This window comes from Chroicocephalus ridibundus, chromosome 1 (genome assembly GCF_963924245.1).
Source record: "Chroicocephalus ridibundus chromosome 1, bChrRid1.1, whole genome shotgun sequence".
Classification (NCBI taxonomy): Eukaryota; Metazoa; Chordata; class Aves; order Charadriiformes; family Laridae; genus Chroicocephalus; species Chroicocephalus ridibundus.
The window spans coordinates 163,183,814-163,206,041 of NC_086284.1; the positions used below are offsets into that span (position 1 = coordinate 163,183,814).

At 41.0% G+C, this 22,228-nt stretch overlaps 1 protein-coding gene across 1 annotated transcript in view; it reads right to left on the reverse strand.

Annotated features, from left to right (window-relative positions):
* The window catches only part of MYH9 (myosin heavy chain 9), a 72,616-nt gene extending 52,523 nt beyond the window's left edge, over window positions 1-20,093 (reverse strand). Inside the window, exons 1-2 of the mRNA XM_063321789.1 lie at window positions 19,935-20,093; window positions 3,838-4,190 (exon numbers count right to left, since the gene is read on the reverse strand). Of these exons, the coding sequence (XP_063177859.1) occupies window positions 3,838-4,170 (333 nt within the window). The 5' untranslated portion in view covers window positions 4,171-4,190; window positions 19,935-20,093. The remainder of the gene's footprint in view (window positions 1-3,837; window positions 4,191-19,934) is intronic.
* Window positions 20,094-22,228: the final 2,135 nt, after the last annotated feature.

Here is a 22,228-nt window from a genome sequence, read left to right on the forward strand (position 1 = left end):
CAGAATAGCAGCTGAAAGACTGGGTCATGCTTTCCTGACCTTTGACTACACTACTGGAAGACATAATAAGGCCAAGAAGTAGAAAGGAGTCAACTTGAGAGTAGCATGTTCATGGTACATGCAATACACCTTGTCCTTATACTAGCATGGAAAAAATTGACATTGGAGTCAACTGAACTATTAGAAGAAAAGCTGTAATTTTATCAAAGTTTTGGAAAGCAAGTAAAGAAAGACCCTCTAGGCTGCCAGTTCCAGCTGTCTGCATTAGCAACCATCTTGTCTCAAATCCCATCACAGCAGCAACACGTATGTAGTAATCAAAAGAAGATGCCCTATATAGTCCCTGTTTCACACTGCAACAAAACTGCAACTCATTCCACAGACCAAACCTACGTCTCATTTGAAGATGTTAATAAAGCTAAATGCCTGTTTGCTGCTTTTGGGGGATTAGAAGTGAGAGCAAAAGAAAAGTGATAGCAAATACTGTGGTAATATTCCACAAAGAATGTCGTTTTCTTGTGTGTGTTTGTGTGACTTTTTATGGTCATGTTTGCTGACAAATTAGAATTGTTGCTTTTCAAGCAATAATAGTGTAAAGGTCTGAAATCTGGACTGAACTAGTCTTATGGATGAGAGCAGCAGTTTAGAAAACGGAAGACATTAATTTCAATTAAAGTGATGAAGCCATGAAACAGGTATGCAGGAAGAAGCCACAACTTTCTTCCAACATTCTGATTGCCAGGAGAAATACCTAAGGGAAGTTTCCTTGCAGTATAATGACCTCAGACAGATGTGTGAGGTGATATTTTTGTCTAATAAAGAGAGGCAACTAATCGTGGCTGGGATAGGCAACTGAGCGAGACCACCATGTCACAACTGCTGGTGAAGTGCAGTGACAGAGTTTTAAAGAGGAAGTTGAATCATATTGAGCAGAAGGTGCCTGCCCTACCACAGAAAAGACAAGAGTCATCTTCATCTTTAATAAAGTACAAGTAAAGATTTACATGCATAAATCTCTGAATTGAACCCAAGGCTCCAACTGAACAGCTAATCTATTATAAGCATAGCTGGCTTGGAAATCTGTACTTTGTTTCAGACATTACTATCTCAAAATAGAATTCTGGCATTACCTTTCACTATTTCAACTGACACACAGGCCAAACTGGAACTAGTTTTATTTTTCTAACTGCTAAACTAGCCCTGAAGAGCTCAAAGGACCATCTGCAGCATGGCACAAAGCTGACAGCATCAGAAAGTTTATTTTCCAGCAACTGTTAACTTCAATGAAATAACTGGAACTTGCAAGGTTGAGTTTTGAGTTTCACACTGAATACCAACAAGGTAGTTCAGGTAAGCAACACAGAAGCTGAAAATGATCTTCTGATAAACCATTCAGAATAGAAAGGGTTAACGTGAAAGCCAGTCTATTAGCAAGTCATCCCAGTGCAGAACCAATCAGCACATGGAAACAGCAAATTGCTGTCAGACTCAAGCTCTTAGTGCTTGAAATGTTTGACACTCCCTGCTCAAAATTTGTCTGCACTAGCCATAAGATTTCCCCCTTCCTTTTATAGGATGGGTAGACAGAAAAATAACATTAAAAAAAATAAAAAAGCCACAAAAACACACAGACCTGCTGGCAAAAAAGAGAGAAAGGACAAGAGCAGAACTAAATTATGCTTATGATCTTGCCAGAGACGTTGGTGCTAGAGATACATTGCATGTATTCTGTTTCTTCAAGAGGATTAATGATCAACTAACAGCCACTCCAATGAAAGTATTTTAAGCCTTTGCATTAATCTTCTGACTTGCTGAGAACTGCTGACAGGTGAGATCAGTCCATTTCACAAGTGCACAGAAAAACGGTTTTGGCAAGACTAAGATTCTGTAATAGAGCATTACTATGCTACGTTTAGTTGGGTGAAGGGTGTGGGGATTTTATTTTTTTTTTAATACTTCTTACAACCCAATTAGAAGAACTCAATTTATTACAGCCACAGATTATGTCTGAAATTTCAGAGGACATCTTGCAAGAGATGTGAAACAGCCCACTGCATAGGGTGCAACAGCCTTTGAGATGCTGTTAAATTATTTTCAACAACTTATTACATAACCTAGCAATGTTTCCTGCTCTAAAAATGTTACATGTAATCTTGCACATCCTATTTCACCTCGAGACCAAGATTATTCCCTCTGAGAATAGATTTTGACCAATGGTCAAAGGAGTTATTGACTACATAGAATAATTAACTGCATCAACCTCCAACCACATTAGGTTTCAAAAGTCACGCTCGGTTTATATCAGCTTTGCATCCTTCAGATGTTCTCTGATAATTTCTAGGACAGTTGTCTATATGCCTTCGTGCCACTCCAGAAGACCAGTGGTCACAGCACTAGCCAGAGCCAGAGTTTCAAGCTTGTGTTCATGCTCCTTAACTTAGAAGGTAACAGTTCACAATGGTTTCTACCCAAGATGGATAGCTAGGGTGAATTCCTGCTATGTGGTGTCTTAGATACCACCAGACCCTGTTTAGGGCAGAAGAGGTCATCTATAGCTTGCCACATAAGATGACCATATCCTTCGGGCAAAAAGTAGTAAGCATTAAAAAAAAAACCCTAAAACATACAGACAGATATTGCAGAGAGTTTTTACTTGTTTTGTCTTCTCCATATGATAAGAGAGGCAGCTTTGGGGTTTTGGCAGCACATAAAGGGGGTGGAGAGGAAATCTAGACAGACTTTCTTCAAGGACTGTATTAATATACATGTTTAGATAGGAAATTTATTCTTTAATACATTTTATTTTAATAGAATTTCTGATCTACTGTGAAGAAGATTTCATAGTGCCTAAAAATACTGAATATCCAGCACTTCTGCAATCCCTTGGGATTCCATCTCAGGCAGTTCCATTTTAATTCTGTAAACAGAGGCTAGTTTGAGACTAAATAAACTGAGAAACACTAATTCCTGTTTTAACCAGTCACCACACTCAAATTTTACATTACCACCAAGTTTAATCATTCATTCTATGCCTGCACAGTATTAACAAAGTAGAGGCTATTATGACCAACATCTGCTGGCTAAACAGAGGCCACATGAAGAGGAAAAATCTGAAGAGAACTGAGGAACCAGGTCAGGACTTCAAATTCTCTTTCATCACCTTCCCTGTTTATTGCGTTTGTTATTCAGTGAAGTAGTTGCTGCATGCTTCATTGGGTATGACCATCAGTCCCTTAAATGGTATCTTTGTCATTTCCACAGCAATAAGAAACAGGAATCTCCGCTCTTGTCCATTTTGGGGTAGAAAGAAAAGGAAGTATTTCCTATCTGTAAACACATGCAGGCCCATATGTGCCTTCTCAGTAAGACACTCCGACATCCAGAATTTTTGTAACACAAAAAGCTTGGCATTGGCATTCTTTCCCACTGAAGCTCCAGACGTGGGAAAACACAATTCAGATGTTCAGTATATTAGGACTGTGTTTTTTATTATTATTTGGTTCAGTTCAGACCAGATTCCCTGTTTACCACTTTCCAACTGCTCTCACTTCTTGCTAAGAGAAAGTTAAATGGCATTCAAAACATCCTGTAAACAAAGACATTAAAACGTAAAGACAGATTTACCACAGCATTCCTTGAAAGCTTCAACATTAACTAGAGGAGGATTGGCATAGTTTAGTGAAAATATTTTAAGTAGAGGGAAGAAGCTAAGTCACATGAGAGTGGCATATAGGGGCAATTAAAGGTTAACATACACATTTTACAAGCAAAGTGATTACAGTAAGTTCACATACTATGTAACCAAGAACTCTTACCCCAATAGAAAAGATTACTTACATAGATCAGTCCTGAGTAGTATCTCTCCTTCAAGTTGTGAAGCACAGAAGCTTCATTTAGGCATGTCAGCTCCGCCATATCTTCCACTTTAGAGAATTTTGGGGGGTTCATCTTCTGGATGTCATCCTTATTTACTTTCACTTTCTTCCCATTCTCTGCCAGTTCCACGATGGCCTCATCTCCTACTTCTTCCTTCAGGCTGGCTGCCTCAAACCCATTCTTCTCTGAGGGAACCCATACCAGCTTCTTAGCTGCCCAGTCAGCCTGAGTCAGGGGGTTATTAATGATGTTTTTGTCCACATAAAGGTACTTATCTGCGTCTCTTTGCGACATTGTGTTTTAGAATTCGGGACCTGAAAAAAGAGGAGGGGGGGGAAGAGGAGATATTTTTAAAGCCTCAAGTTGCCTTCCAAATTCCTAGAGGCATACAGGCACATGCTAAGTACTCGGAGTCTCTGGTCATCAGAGCATGCCTCCTCCTCCCTTAGTTTCATGTTAGCAAGCACTGGTAAGTTGTCAATCGTCCAATAAGGTCAAGGTTTTGCTTGCCAAGAGGATGAAAAATAACAAACTAGCAAGCAGTTAAAAAAAAATCCTACAACAAAACACTGACCGTTAAGCATTTGGAAGTCATTATTTGGAAGAAAAGACAAAGCACATTAAAGTGACAAGCATCAAACAATTTGTAAGATGTGCCAATACTCTTAGTATCAGATACTATGTCAGTAACATTTGGGTCAAGATTAGCCCTTCACTGCTCTACTTGGTAGGGATATTAGCTCAGAAATATAATCAGAAATGTGTAATCTACACTTTTACTTCCTATCTCCTTGTTCTGATAAGCTACAAATCAAATATCATAACTTCTTAGAACTGCCATATACCAGTCTAGACAATACATGAGACGCACTTTGCTTCTAAAAGACATCATCGATAATTTGAAGACACCAGTTAAGACCGACATTAGATACTTTCCATCACCAGCTTAGCAGTGACACCCAGCCCACCTGTTTGTATCTTTTTTTTAGATAATGTTCAGTAGCAAAACATCTCCAAGACAGTAACAGAATAAACCTGTGGTCAGGAAATTTTACAGCCAAAAATTCTCTATTGGGATCCTTCTATGAAGCTGTGGCCGGGTAGAAGAGAGAGTACCACCGCTACAAGAGGGAGATTTAGGCAGCATGCTCAGAAAATGGCACCCTAGATTTAGTGTTTCATCAAAATCAGAACACTACCGCCAGGGATTTTCCAGTTTATAAGGCAGCAATTTTATTGGTGCCATGCAGAAATCTTTTCAATCAGAAGAAAGAACTGCATGCGTCAAGGCTCATTAACCATGTAACAGCAGCCTTTTTACAACGTCCCATAAACATTACTTCTTGGATCCATCCTCACAAAGATACCAGTGTCCTCAATTTATGTTTTTCATAACTTGGATAGAAGCTAGAGCTCTTTATCACCAAAAGAACAGGAAATGAAAATATCAACATTCATGTCATGGAATGCTGTCAAGATCTACAGGGATAACTTTTCTACAGAACATACCCATATTTACAAACCAGACTGCAAATCAAATAGGTGAAGTCTGACTATAGATACCGCAGACAAAAAGGTATTGAGAGCAGGACAGAAGCAGTTCAACTCCCAAAACATGCATGAGAGCAACAATAGATGTTGAGTCCCAGCATTAGCAAGCAGTGAATGAAGCCAGAAAACATCAGCTATAATAATGATGGGCACAAATGCCCACACCAGTCATTTGTAAGCATGTAGGGAAATTCCTTTCGACAAATGTATCACTGTAGGTGGTATGCAACTTTGTGCCAGGGACTGTATGGATAGCTGTATATTCACAGTCAAAAATTCTTTAGCAAACAAAGAGAAAATTACTCTATAAATAATGGTTTCCTTTAGCTTGAGTTTAAAATCTTTGTCTTAAGCCTTACAGGATAAGCCAAGCAGTTATCCCACCCTTTACTTCATGTTTCATTCCCCACAGGCTCACTGACACTTCCACCTTAGTCACCACAATGGTGATTCTCAGAGCAACTCCTCCCCCCCGGCTTTTCAAATTTTTATTGAAAAATCCAGATTTTAGTGGGTACACAATGAAGAGATTTGTTGCAGAGATAACACATAACAATCAGGAGGCTGCCATGAAAAACGCGAGCTGTCGAGAGAGCTCCAAGACCACCCTACAACAGCTAGCCCGACAGAGTATGTAGGCAATAGAGAAGACTAACAATTCAACAAAGGATATTGAGATTCCTTGACACTGCAGAGTATCATCTGCAGGCTGTGGTCAAAGGGTTAAACAAAAGGGAGTGGAGGGAAGGAGGGGAAAAAGAAATAAATATTCAATTGTGTTCAGAGTTGTATCAGGTTTGGCAAGGCAACAGCTGTGCTCTACCCTCCATTACACAGTTTCCTGCCTATGCAACTCCCAGAATCTAACCAGTTGCCTTTTTTGGCTATAATCAGGCAGGACACAGAGGCAGTATGCTTCAGCTAAATTCAGTTTCATCATTTCCTGAGGAATCCTAAGTAACCAGCCACTGAAGTGTCCTACATTACACTGAAACATATTCCTCACTTCCTTACTGTTAGATTTATTCTGGGATTAAGACTAATTCTTTTTGGATAAGAAATACATACAACCACAAAAAAAAAAAAAAAATCTTTCAAGGGATATCCCCAGACAGTTCTAGATCTGAAGAGAACTAAGGAAAGAAGACAGCTACAGAGAAGTTAATCAAATTCCTCACAGGAGGAGAGCCCCGAATTATCTTGCGTGCAGCAAAACTGCATTCTTCAGCCAGTAAGGAATCATTGTATAGCATCTATCCATTTCTATTTCCAGGACTGAAACAACTTTTACAGTACGAAGAGAAACAGTCTAACACAGCTATTCTAAAATCTCACCAAACACTATTGGTTTTATGCCAGTACTACCAAATAGTGAGGAGATTCAAAGAGGATCTGCACCTCAGACTTTAAACAGACCTGAAAATTACCCGATTGAATGGCAGCAGCAAACAGTTTTATTATCACCATCTCAAACTAGTTTTCATATGCTCCAGAACAGAAGCATCGGGTACTAGAACTAAAAAACTGGAGGAACATGCTAAGATAACATGGTATTAGTGCTATTCTCGAGGCTGACTTCTAACCCACGGGGCCTCTAAACTAGCATTACCACAAACCAACCATTAATTTGCCTTCTCCACAAGAGATTCCTCTCCAGAAGAATCAGATTCAGCAAGTTTTGGAGCCTGTGAGATGGAACTTATCTTCCTAGCTTATGCTGCATTTTACTGGGCATTTCTAAAAACCCCTTAAGCAGCCAAGGAAGTAAGTGCAGTAAGTTCTTGCAGCTGTACAGCAACTCACAACGAATGCAAGTCATTACCATTTTAGGAACAAATTAGGAAGCAATTTGTTTGCCTAGTAGTTTGCATTTGGAGTGCAGATAACTATGTGGGGCAAAGACATTTATCTTTATATGGCTATTGTACAACTGTCAGATGAGAATACCATTAACAATATTCTTTTTGATGCAACACCAGTCTATAGGTAAGAAGACCAAAAAATACAGAAGACAGAGCATCCTTGTTTTGAGTTTAAATGCCTCCTTCCTAGTATTGTTTCCAAAAATGAAATACTACAGTCACTTCCCTGTTAACCCAGTATGGTCCCTTATTGTGGTTCATAGCAGTCTGAGGAACAGGCTGGTCAGATGTTGCTTGTTTTCCATTATTTCAGTGCAAAAAGACATTATTTTGCCATTTAACTAACTACATAGCTGCCACAAAGATGCCATACAGTTACAGATGAAGGCAAAGCAATCTCTATAGTCACAAATAGGACAGGACCAAAACATTCATATGTAGTCCAACCTTAAAAACAATAAATTCAAGAACCCCTTACATACGCATTTCCCTGCAGATTCTTTTGAGATGAACAAATTAAATACTGGCTTTAAGTTAAGATGCCATGCATTCCCTTTGAACTAGGCAGAATTACCCAAAACCCTCATTTCAATACAATCATATGGACAGAAATTTGCCTTAGACTCCTACAATTTCATAGCCTTAAGGCTTGAATTATGAGACACTTCACACACTCCTCTCTCTACTTAAAGCATCAAGTGCTTCCCAAAAATCTGGAAACAAGCACCTTGTGTGGCTTAGAAAGGTCTAAAATCTGCCTCTGCTATAAGGTCCCTTCCTTTCGATTACAGTGTTTTGCAACTGCTAAAAGCATAGAACATTATCTGTTTGCAATTTAATTTTCCAGAACTATTTGTATTATTCCCCTCCCTCCCCCCCCCAATGTTTACTCTGTCAGCAGCCACAGAATTGTTTCTGGGATTGAGCCACTGCTCAATAAGATGAGCTTGGGCTATGCTAAACTATCGAGGTAACAGTTGAAGTAGAAATAGAATTAATATATTCAGAAGAGCATTAATGGCAACAGTTAAAGCATAACACTTATTAACAAGTATTAGAGCACTGGCTAGGTAAGGAAAGCACTTCTAGTTTGAGTTATCTGAACCGCCATCAAAATAGGGATCCCTACACTGTTCTTTTTAGGCTTCAGCCTCATTATCAGCAAAGATCCAATACTACATTGGAATAGACCGCTTTCAGCACAAACTATTTCCCTACTTTAATGAATTATGACAAGTTTGTGAAACATTGGGCTACAGAGAACATAAAATAGCCAGATACACGTACTATATACTTGCTGATTCAGATCACCATTTCAGAACTTGACCATAAGACTGAGCCTGCCTGAAAAGGGGCATACGTGGGTAATTACTAGAAGTTTTCTTCTGCTTCATATCCACCAGTAAGGCACTGTGATAAAAACTTTCTGTGTTTTCACATGAAATAATCCCCCTACATGGTTTGTCTAGTGGCCTTTACACTAGCAGTGCGAGAGGAACTACCCTAAAGATCAGGGTGACAAAAAGAATGAACAATAAATACCAAACACATTTAGACTAAAATAGGTTAATTTCCCTTTGTTTATACAGTTCACATTTTGAAAGTATTTCAGGAATACAATTCTCATGCCATTTTCCAAACTGGCTTACCTTTAGCAGGTTGTGAGAGAACGGCATATAAGACGAACGGCCCTTTCACAGAACAAAATGAATATACACCATTTCTACAGGCAAAACAAGACTTTTACACTAGAAAATTACAGCACTACTGATCACTTACAGTCCCATTTCGGTTACAACTAAATTGTCCTCAGTGATGAAACTTGACTCTTTGTTAATACACAGCATTTAAAAAATAATCTACTTTGAGAAGCAGCTAATGATTCAAACTAAGTTTGGTCAGTAGCATTCATATGACAGGAATCCTTGTTAAGCATACAATCTGAACAGCTAATACTTGCATTATTTTTGCAAACTCAACTATTTCACTTTCCCCAGCCAGCTGAATACAGTTCATCAAATCAACAGGAACAGTTGCATCAAGCACAGCTGGAAAGCACAGTAAGTAGCCTTTAGGGGCCAGACTGTCTACAGTGACCACGAACTGACAACATTAAAAAACAAAACCTAACCCACCAAAAAAACCCTCCCTATAATTCCCTTGTATTCACTAAGAAACTGTTCAGACCTCACATGTTTAGGACATACTAGGCTGACACTTCACAGCTCCACATACCAGGATGTTTATGTGAAAGATAACTGTGAAGTTTGTTAGAACTGCTCCAATTTGTAAGTAACACCTATATAAAAACTAAAGTCTGAATCACTGAAGGTGAGAAATGAATTGTAGGGGGGAGGGGGAGAGGAAGGGAAGGGGAAAAAGCTGGCAGGAAGCTGAACTGATGGACTGGTTATATCTGCATGTTTCTCAAGTTCAGTATATTGTGACATACCAGTTCCTGATGCTTCAGACTGAACTCAAGAATGATGCCTTTCAGTTATTCTGCTAGAGAATACATGAGGCAAGTACACGAGTTTGCAATTAATGCTCCCTCACTGATAGCCCCCTGAGCTGAAGGCATTCAGCTACACTTACCCTTTTTGTTCAGAATGTCGCGCTGCCACGCAAACTCGTTTCTTCTAGTTCAGCTTTATTTGGGATGCATAATGATTGCTATTAGGCTTACTGTAGTTCACTGCTTTCCTCTCTAGTCACAGTCTGACGCACACAATACATTGTTGAAAGATTTATTTCACAACTGGAATGCAGATTGCTGGCAATTATTGTTGCATATTCAGTTTGACTGTAGTGCTGCCCAGACTTGCCAGCTACCATGTTTATTACTGTAAGTTAAACTCAAGGTAGAGCACTAAAGTGCCTTCTCTGTATGCACAGGGCTCCAAGAATCAAGGAGGAATCTACTTACCTAATGTATAAATGATACCTGTATTACACAGAAGTGATCTACTGACCAGACTACATGCAAAACAGAGGAAAGAAGTTAAAGGAAATTCTGTATCTTCCAGGTGGCCTAAAGGCACGTGGCATGTATCCTCAGAACAACAAACATGGAATAAGTGTTTCTCAGCCTCTGTGTGTCCAGGTATCTTCATCAGCTGTCAAGCACCGCTTTCTGGTATGTGTGAAGCAGCACTTGCATATTCTATTGTAACAGCTGACAGAGGTTTACTCTGTGGAGCTGAGATTTTCCATGGCAAATTGCAAAGGCCACAAAGCCATATACAAGTAAGACATTGTCCTTACATGCCATTTAGTAGTCACCTTTTCCTTCCACTGGATTGAAATGAACAGCAAGACTGGGAGAACAGAAGCCACAAGCACAGTACATGTAGATGTAATATAAATGAATGCCCATCTGAAGAGGCTAGTTTTGGTTACCAATAGTGAAAACGGGATGGCGCAGGCTTCACCACGGGCTATACAAGCACAGAAACAATCTTGGGCAACCACACTGCATACCATAAAGAAATTAACCACTGTCGGTTATGGGCAAATATGGCCAGGCATAGCTTCCCTAAGTTAATGCTAGGGAGGGTATGCTTACCCCTATTTTAATTGCACCTTTTCAGTTCAGTGAGACACAAAGACACGTTACCATGTACATGGCACCAATAAAGTTAATCAGTTCTATGAAGCCTGTGCACATTGTTTAAACACCCCAAACACTGGTTTAGGGAGGGGGAGGGTAGCTTTCTGTTGATTTCGAGTCCAGTCTTTAGCATGACAAAGCTAGGCTGGCTGCCACCCAACCCCATTCACTTTGAATAAATATTCAAAGTTTACAATCCTGCATAATACACTTTCTGCAACTGTTGTTTCTCATTAGTGCTCGTACAGTACATGCCTTCTCAGCAGAGGAGAGAATTCCTCTTCCAGAGACAGTGTGCCCACAAGGAAAACATTCCAGGGGGAGAACACATTCTTCGTGACCACTCAGCAAAGTAATCCCACTTAAGGAGACAGCTGTAGTTCAGAAAACTGCAGCCCATCCCTGCTGTTCAAGCTGTTTTGCTGGAAGACTTGTTTTCAGGAGGCATAATGGACTGCAAAAGTTCTGATCAGGCATGCAGAATTCCCTAGGGACATTGCATGAGAGAGGGAGGAAGAGCTTGGAAAGTTTCAGCCTGTCCTTGTTATCTCAGGGTCACTTTTCATGCCTTCCCCAATATTCTGATTTAAGGCTAAAAAGATATCTGCCAAGAACTCTCTGGGGCACTGAAGTGTAAGGCAGCTCTTCCAACAGGCAGTTCTATATCAATTAGCACTCCCTATCATCTTTGTCAACTCCACGTTTCATTTCATCGCAAGAGGGAACAAGGAATAAAACAATTATACACAGAGAATAAAAATATGGTTCTGGTTCAGCCTTTTAGAGACAAATATTTAGCATGTACTTTAGTTTAGTATTCAGCTAACAAAGTCATCTTATAGAAGCAATTATTCTTGCTTACATTAACTGAGAACTTGCTTTGATTTCAGCATCAATAATACTAGTTTTCTTCCAGCTCATATTGGAAAGAACCAAGAAAGAGTGCAAATACGTCTGGCAAGCCATTTTAAAGAAGGTTATTTTTACATTGCAGCAGGGAACCACATTTCTCTAGACACCTACAGCTCAACCTACTGTGCCAAACTATGACTGTGTACAAACTGCCTTCTGCTATATCTCGTATTTTCATTCTTATTTCAAATAGTTCTGCTCCACCATTAACAGCAGCTATACAGATGGCAGGCAAAAACCCTGGCAGAGAAGTCTACCACCTTTACAAGGCCCATTTGATTCTCAACTGTTCTAGCTATACACAGGGATTCATTAAGAGGACCTACCTCTGTTTATGAAGGTGATCTTGGAGGTGGGGGGCAGGAAGTGAATGACTCTGGACATGAGAACAGCAGCAATTCCTACACCGAAGGAAAAGCTACATAGTCTTAAGCTTCAGGATGTATAAGGAGGTTGAAAACAACCTCACAGAGCGTAAGTATCAAGTTCAAGATGGTCTGAAAAAACTTTGAAACATTCCAATTGCGACATTTCCCTATTGCATTCAAGGTCTTGCACAGCTTTGTGGCTCCTTACTTAGCTATCTATTATAACCAATGTTCTGGAGAAAGCCTCTGGTGCAGCAGAGCGCACAAGGAACACTTGCCTGGTCTGTACACCTCAGCCTCACGCTTGTTTTCTGGTTAGCTTGTTCCTTTCCTGACCCGTGCTTTCTTCCCTAAATGCTAATTTTATCAATCACTACAAAGGAACAGCATTAGGTATCTCTTATTTTAGAATTCCCCCAACCCTGCCCTTCTGTCTAGATCTCCTGAAACACTGATTTTTGTATTAAAGGAGAAGAAATGACTCATCTTGCAATGTGAAATGAGTAGAAGCAAGGACACTTGAAGCAGGAACCTAGTCCGAACTCTTACAATCATAGCTATATGGCATATAAGTTTTTCTCTATTCTGGCATTACAGGAAAATACTTTTTTGGAAAAAGAATAAAATTATCCCCTTCTGACAGGAGACTCATATGTTATGACATTCCATGGTCCCAATAAGAGGTGAGGAATAAGATCTGGAAGTTCCCTATAAAGTTTTTTTTCCTGGTATAACAGGATAAAAAAATAACATGAGGAAACACTGACCATAGAGTAGCTGTTTCATGTGTTTCCACCATAATTAACAAGATTCTCCACAACCATATACACTTGCAGTGCTGTGGCAGTGAGATGCCCCATCCCTGGAGGTGTTCAAGGCCAGGCTGGACGGGGCTTTGAGCAACCTGGTCTAGTGGGAGGTGTCCCTGCCCATGGCAGGGAGTTGGAACTAGATGGTCTTTAAGGTCCCTTCCAACTCAAACCATTCTATGATATTCTTCTCCTTATCTACACAAGCAAGAGCTGAACCATTACTGCAGCTGTACTTTTTCCTGATAGAATTGGTAAAATACAGTGTGGTTATATTTATTAGTTAAATCAACATCAAGTTTTCAAGTTTTTAAGGCATTAAAGAACTAAAATCTACTAGTTCTGCCCATTAGGAAAAACAAAATTTGCCATGCAAAAAGATTAACTCCCATTATGTAGAGAAAGAAGATAAACTGACTATGCACACATATATGCAGTACTATGCAGACAATATGTAGATACTTAGAAGTTACACCAGTTTGTCTAATAAATTGGCAATCCCCTTTTTAAAGAAAAATTCTGACTAATACATCTTCCTCATCACATTTGTGTGTTCTCATTTTATATTTCTCATCATAAATTGCATTGAACTGCAAGCTCAAGTTCATCTACACAAAACTTTGACTTGGGAAGGGCTATTAAAACAATTCAGAATAATTTACTGCGTAATGAAAGGTCAAAGACTTTAGTATCTGCTATAAACATTCACACTGCAATATAACGCAGACGATAAAAGCTAAGTGAACTGGTTTAAGTCACAAATCCTAAGTCACATTTTAAAGAGCTTTTGTGCCTGTGGAGAAATCTTGTTTTGTACTTATGCTCCTCTACAAAAGAAAATTCCTTTTGTATGTAAGCAGACACATCCGTTTGAAACATGACAGTTTCAAGTATCCAATTACTTAATAATTGTTGTCTACCATATACCTGCATCCATACTCCCATATCCATTTATTTAAGCAATTCTGTAAAGTATGAATACATTTTACTTGATGTCAAAGAGAGGGAAACCATCTCTACCTCTGAACAACAGTAATAAAGACCTATGAACAACATCTATGAAGAACAGAATATATTAAGTGGTACTCTGCTAAAAAAATAAAATTCCATTAATATAAAAAAGAAGTTTTTCTTGGACTACTTCAGACACATTTACAAGCAAAAAGTAACTAAAATTGGTTTTTAGACAGTTATCTTCAGTAAGCAATTTATGAATTAAATTCCCTGTTTCTGGACATCTTCATCTGAAATCCACCCCTTCTTATCTGTTCCACTAATTGGACACAGTGAAAAACACAGCCACCCACTCCCTCAAAAAACAGAAGAAAAACAACCAAAGAAAAATGTCAATACCTTCCTCTACATTTTAAACTATGAATGACACAGCCAAAACAGAAGCCAGAGTGTTGTTTTTCATCTACATAAAAAAAAACCCCTGTCATCAGTCAATTTACCTCATCAACTAGTTCCAAGTGCTTAGCCAGGAACTTTCTCATCCAGTTCATTGGTTTGACTTCAGATTTACATTCTGTGTTTGTTGCCAACTTTCTTACATTTACGCATCTTGTATTTGTTTGAATATGCCTAAGCCCTAACATAGACTATTGATTAAAGAAACAGTATCAATGAAAATAAATTATTCTGAGAAAAGTGTGAATACAAATTAACTTTATCAATTCGGAGCAGAGCAAGACTAGAATCTCTTCCGCTAAATGGCAAGCAGACCTACTCTGTAACAGTCCCTTACAAAAAGAGCTTACTGACGAAAAATTTACCTACAAACTGATACAAGAGTTGTTTTAAGTCACATTTGGAGAAAAAGACAGAAGCAACTGAAATTAAATATTTTTACTGAAATTTTGCTGTAGGTTCAATTCAGTGTTGTTTTTTTTTTTTTTCTTGGATATTTACATCCACTCTAAGTACACTAGCAAAACTAGCTGGATTGAGTGCTGGCCACAACCGACTTTTTAACCAAAGTCAAAGCTACTGTACCTCCAGGGTTGATTAAAAGAGCCTAAATTCAAGTGAACTGGTGAAGTCTTGACCTTAAACAGAAAAACACAGATTAATGTACTCTCATTACTACAAACAATAAAAAGGGAAGTACACTATTACAAGAGCGTGCTTGAAATCTTAGATTTTAAACAGGAAGCTGCCCAACAGAAAAAAAATAAAAAAATCTGACGGCACAGGACTGTCAAAGTTGAGCTGTAAAATTTCTCTAAACCTCTTTTCTTGCAAGTTTGAATGCCTACTTCGCTTTCATTCAAATCAGAACTCCAGTTATGTATTGAGACATATATCACAATGGATTTCCTGCCGAGACTCATTAAAATGGTAGCTCTTGATGAATAGAAGTATTCATCAGTTAAGGAGACTTTATGATATAGATTTCCAAGTTAAGTTTCCCTCAACACGTATCAATTATTAGCTTGAGTTTACTGAAATCACTCATCCATGTGGTTTTATTTACTACTCTCAGTAGAGTCAGCATATACACATTAGAAGAAATTTAAATTTCTAGTCATGAAGACAAGCAGAATCCAAACCCTATGTACAAAACTCTAGAGGCATAAATTTCATTAAGAGGTCATGGAGTCAAACCACAGTATGCAGAGTTATATTTCATTATACCTCTCTGCATTCAACAGCAATACATTTGTAATACTTCTATAGGAAATAATTTGCAGCAGACAAGTATGCTAGATCAATTTTACAGTTTTCATTTTGCCATGTTTAAAAAGGACATGACTTAGCGCTACTAGCTCCTGAAGTATCATACAACGACATCAATCCCAGTTCCATCGCTGGGAAACTGTAGACACTACTATTTCTTTAGATTTTTAGGATGCTCAGAAAGGCAACATATTGTGCTGTACAGTAACAGGCCAAAGGGCCATTAGCTGAAAACAGGGACTAGTCCACTACGCTGAACATGATTGGGTTGGAGTGAGGTCAGAAGATGTTAAATCATTAAAGTAGCCTAGGATTGCGAGACAAATCAGCGTTGAGATTATTACTTCAAGCACTCAGAACAAGTTCTCACAGCCGCTAAAGAAAAAAGTGAAGCGGATAAAAGATAATTAAGATGAACTTGTAAATTGATGCATTTCATTTAGTTGGACAACACCCATTTGCATTAGCTTCCAGGGCAGAACTTGCATTTGTATTTTTGTCTCATCATACTCTATTTAAATCAGGTTGCTAGTTTCCATCTCTTTCTACACTAGGAAACTCAATTAGAACCATGGTGTGCTTAAACTGAAAAGAAATTTAAGGTACAAGGTCACCAAGCCACCATTAAGCTAGAGCAATTGCCAGCAAAAACAATGCCGCTGTAGGCAATCCTATGCTATTATAGTTTTGTTCCAACCCACAGAAGGCTTAACGTCAGACACACAATTTCTCTACTTAACATGCAAACAGCTGTGCCTCAATTATAAACTAAGAAAACAAAGACTAATAAGATATTTATACGAGAAATCAAAGATAAAAAATGGATGTTAGAGGGCACTGAGTGCATTATTGAGTCAAACAAACAAAACTGTATTAAATCACACACTCAGGATTAAAGTTTTGGACACCTTTTAGTGGATGCGCATACTAACTCATGGCCTCTAAAATACGCTTTAGTCATCAGTTAACTTCGACACATTACCCAATAACCTGAAGTTACCACACAAGAAAACAGATGTAGTATACAGGGGCAGGAAAAAAGACCACCTTAACTTTGACTTCCCCTTTCAGTAAACCTTGCATTAACCAGATGGGTTCCTGCAACTCCAGTGGGTCCACTTATAATCTTACCCTATTACAGTCACACCAGTTCATAAGTGACATAAACCTGGGCAAGACACGGTTCTAGGGATGGGGGTGGAAGCAGAAGATTCAGCAGAATCAGCTCAGAAATCACAATACCTATAACATGCATCATGTCCCACCTGTTCAGTATTCTGGAGATTAACAGAACAAAACCTGAATTTTTGGGTGCAGACAGACCACTCTAATCTCCCACTACAATTGAGGTATATTTTCATGTATTTAGTAGCCATACCAATATACATGTGCTCCCTTGTACCTGCACGTGAATAGTCTGAGAGAGGACTAACCTGTGAATTATTAGTTATTATAAACATTTAGTACATCATTTTTAAAGATCTGCCAAGATAATAATGGTTCGAGTTTTCAATATAGTTTGTTGCAGTGGTAAATTTAAGTCTCAGCATTTGTAGTAGAAATATCTGCAGTGCCAAATAGTGTTGCAAAGAGATTTAAGCACCTGTGGCATCTGACTCCACCAGACAGTTTTCAACTCAAGCGTGAGCATTAGAGCTACCACCCGCTACACAGTCTGAACACTCTCCAACATTTTTCATAATACCAAAATAATGTGCTGGACAACACAGATTATTTCAGCCTCCTAAGTGGAGTGCTTCAAATCTCTTTCCTACAACTTTACTGGACAAGTCATTTTATTCTTTTTTTTTTAAATTATTATTATTATTACTCATTCATTACTGATTCACTTAAAAGACTACGGTGTAGCTCTCTCAGCTTATTTGTCTTCTTAAAACATTGTGAATCATATCAAAATCCACCTAGAGGAAATAACAAAAAAGCAGCTTATTCTTTCTTTTTATCTTCAGATGAAAATATCACCCTGGCAGGTTTTTTTCTTACAAGAATAACTTGAAAGAAAAAAAAAATAATCCCAGAGCCATAGTAGGAATATCCTAACAATCTATGCAAACAAAGTCCAATAAAAGGCCTTCAGTTTCTACACCCATTCTTCTGGGGCAGAAAGGACCTGACTATTTAGTCTTCCTGTTTATACAGAAACAGCTACATGCCACCCAGCAGAGGCTGAAGTCTCTTCTCCAGAGAACTTCCAAAATCAGATTTTGGCTATACAAGTCAAGTACACAATAGATGACACCATATTACAAAAAGAACCACATAACTCATCAGCTTGGTGCCGGTCATACTCACTTTGAGGTTCCAGGCCAGTAAATATGAGAAGTTCAGATCCACATTTCTAACTACTTAAGAGTTACTGAAAGTGTTGCCTGTCCACCTCCAGAAAGCCATTGCACACCATATGAATAGTTGCAACAAATAAAGCTACCAAGAAGGAGAAAGAGTCAATTTGAACAGTTCCACCTGACATGGAGCTTCACAGAACTGCTGCATGATTTCACTCTAGTTATTTTCACAAGGTCAGATTAGCAGCACAATCTTGTGTTTATACAGTTTTGACAATTGTGATTAACAACTTCAAAACTCTTTTGTGCTAAAGGCAGTTCCACTTACATTTATCAATTGCTTCTCCCTCATTACAACTTTCTAGTTAACAAAAATATTTGCTTATCTCATTTAAACTTTGGGAGAGAGCGCTACAGTTGCAGACAGTGAATCTATGAGTCAATACATATCTGCACCCTGATTTGCCATTTTTACTGGAATGCCACGGATAAGTGAACTTCGTCACATTGTTACCTAGTGACTAATTTCAAAAGCATCTTTACACAAGCAGTAACTGATTAGAACGCTGTTACTTTGGAGTTAAAACTTCACTGTATCTAGGCGTGAGGACAGCAGATGTATATGTTAAGGACATGCAATTTAGTCTTTCAAGCCATGGTTCAACAGCCTCCATGCAAATTAACTTATATTTCTTTATAGCATAGGGCAGAGGCGCAGAAATCATAGTCTGCAGGACAAAGTCCATCTACTACAATATCTCGTCAAGTTTGAAGCACAAATTTCTTACGCAGTACTCGAGAGATTACCCTGCTTAGGACAGACTTCCTCACTTAAAAAAACACTTAGGTTCTTAGTCCACTCTGATGGAGTGCAGCTCAGGACATCATGACATAGGATACAGAAGAAAAACCTACGGAAGAAGAAAGATGAAGAGCACAAACTGTGTTTCAAGAGAAAAAAAAAAAAAGAAGGAACCACAAGGAGGAAAAAAAAAAAAAAAAGGGGAATTTAACAGCCACTACATGAAGAGCTTCCCAACCAATGCAGTTTACTACTGAAAAAAATCCACTTTACTACCAGAAGCATGCTATTGCTTTAAAACTCATTTCACCCTGTGTTTAGGCAAATTAGGAGCAATCCTTATTAAACCCACTGGGTACACACCACCCTCGGGGGCTACGAAACTTGCTACTTTCCACACCTACTGGAGCCAGGCTGGTAACGATATCACTAAAAGCCAGAGAACTTTTCTTACTCGCTTGGAGGTGATGCCTGAAAGCATGAGCTATCTGCAAGAGTTTTTTTCCCTGCAAGCTTCATCTTGCCCTGTCACTCCCTCCTCCCTCTCTCCTGGCTTCACTGCACAAACCAAACTCGAACGAGGAAGTCGAGATCTGAGGGCGGAAGCCAAGCCCAGCGCAATGTCTGCAAGGAGGATTGTCAGCCCGTGACTCAGGCTACAGCCCTGACAGCTGCCGAACGGTCCCATTCTCCCCTGCCCGTTACTTCCAAAGGCCGGACGCTCGAAGGCGAGGGAGGGGAGCGGGGGGAAAGAGGGGAGACGCACCGGAGGAAGCGGGGAGAGAGGACGGTCGGGTGAAAAAGAGCGCGAATATCGCCACCCCACCTCCGGGAAGGCCAGTTAGCAGGGCGTGGAGGGAGGAGAGAGGCAACTCCCTGGGCATAATGCAACCCTACGGCGCGGCGGCACACACACGCCCCCGGAGGAGAGCGGGATGGTGGTGCTGGGGAGATGGTGAGCACCCCGGGCACAGCAGGTCGGCGTCCAAGCCGGGCTGCCTCACGGGGCAAGGCGGAGAAGAGCAGCAGGAGAGCGACACTCTCCCGCCCGGCCGGACAAAGAGGCGCGAAATCCGCCGAGGGGTACAAGCGCCGGAGACAGGGGAGGGGAAGGGGGGACACAAACCGGGACCACCCGCGCCCACCCGACCGGCTTCACCTGAGCCCGGCTACGGCGGAGGGAGGGAAACGCCGCGGCGGCTGCGCTCCTCGGGGCGAGAGAGTGGCGTCCTCAAGCTGCCGGCTCCTCCCGCAGGCACCGCGACCGCCTCTCGCTCACCGGCACTGCCAGGCGCCCGGCCGGGAGGAGCCTCCGCGGCCCAGCAACGCCGCCGAGCCCGCCCCCTCCCCCCTCGCGGGCACAGCCAGCTAATGGCGGGCGCCGGATGGGGAGAACTGACGGCCGCCGCCGCCAATGAGGAGCCGGCGGCAGGGCGGAGGCTGAGCCGTTGAGGAAGCGGCGAGCCGTTAGCAACGCCTGGGCGCGCGCGGAGCCCAGCCCCATCGGCGGGGCGGCCCGGCCCCGCGGCCGCTCGGGCGGGGCGCAGGGCAGGACGGCGGCGGCAGTGGCCGCCGAAGGGCTCGGGAGGGGCGGGCGGTGTGTCCCATCCCGGCCTCCCCGCCTTGGCCGTGGGGCCGGGCCGAACTCCCCCCGCTTCCCTCATACCCCCCCGGTCGGAGCCGTGCCAAAGCCGCTCCCACAACCCCCCGCGCCAGGCCGTGCCAGGCCAGCCCCGCCCCACAATGCCCCGCGCCGGGCGGGCACCGGCGGCCTGGATGGCACCTGGCAGGGCCTGGGGTTTGGCGGCCTCAGACACCGGCCATAGCGTGCCAGCGCCGGGCTGGGAGGGAGGGAGCTCAGGGACATCCTCCGGGAGCAGGGCGATGGGCTTGCGGCCCCGTCCCCCCGGAGGGGAGGTTCTCGGAAATGGGGGGGGGGATCCCCACCCAATCGAGAAGTCTCCACCCGACCCCCTTGTCTTCTAGTGCGGAAGATGCAAGGCAGAATTTTGTTTCATCTGATAAAGGGACAGAACTGAGGCAGGCGGATGCATGGGCGTAAGCCACCCCTGGTGCTGCTGAGGTGTTTGAGTAGCCAGTCCGTATGCTAAAGAAGGCACAAAATGGATTAAAATAGGCATGCCAAAACAGTAGAGGTGTGAAAAGATAGAGATGATGTAATTCTGCCTCTTTGCATTTACTACAGCATTCTTCAAGGCTGAGCTTCAGGATGAGTAAAAGGAGGAGGCAGCAGCCAAGATGCAAGACAAAAGTTCTGAAAAGAGTACAGCATGTATAAGGCCATATGTCAGATCCAGCTATGCAGATGCGGTTTATTGCACATTTTACAAGCATGCAGAAACACAAGGCTCCTTCCCTTCGGGGCTTCCTACTTTCTCCAAGGAAGGCAGATTTGCAGATGTAGGTGCCAGTGATGGGAAATGCAAGGTGAAGTTTACTGATGACAATCTCAAAGTTACAAGTGGAAGAGGCAAATTAAGTGAAAGATGCTTGAATAAGGAGAGAAGTTACTGAAGAAGTGTCTCAAGTAAGCATCTCTTGTCCAAGCGTAACACTTTAGACTTAGAAAGATTCACTGCATCAGTCTGGAAACAATGCTAGACCTTTGTATCTCAAGACACAAAAGGCAGTAGGAGAAATTACCAAAAGGTTTGTACATCTGAGTATCAGGGATACAGAGGTGTCATTGTTAAAGGCAGAGGTGAGAAATGTAAATGCAGGTACAAAATAGAAATGAGACTTTAATTTGGCAGTGAGAAGGTAGGAAAATAGAGGTCAGGTCTTCGCTAGTACACCGAGGCAGAAAATGAAAGGAAGCTGGAATTGTGACAACCGAAGGTACCTGCATAACCAGATATCTTGGATGGTGAAACGATCTGCTGTATCCAGTGCCTCATTTTGATCCATGAAAAAATGTGACCAACATATGGAAAGGATATGTACTTGTTGAACAACAGGGTTTTAAGTTCTCCCACAAAAATGAAGCAGAATGAAAATAGTTGAGGTGACTACATATATCAAAAGCTTTTTAAGAGTAGGAGAGGCTGCCTCCTCAGCCAAGCGGCTGAGAAAGGAAAGGAAAGTGAGGGAAAGCAGTTGGTATCAGGTCTAAATAAATCTTTTAAAGGAGAAAAATAACAGATCTTAGCTGGGAAAGCAAATACAAAAGGCAGAACGAACTGACAGCAGTAGTAATGTGGGAAATAAAAGATACTGACTACAAGCATGAGATGCAGACATAAAAAGGGTGCCACAAAGTTGATTTTGAAGACCATATGATACTGGGCATTTTACATTTTTTATTCTTTTCTGACTCTCATACTTTCATATTTACACTGCTCTTGCTGATGCTTAGTTTTAAGTCTAAGGTCAGGCTGGACTGTCTTCTTAAGGTTTAGGGTTTTTTTTCTTTTTAATTTGAGAACTTGTCCC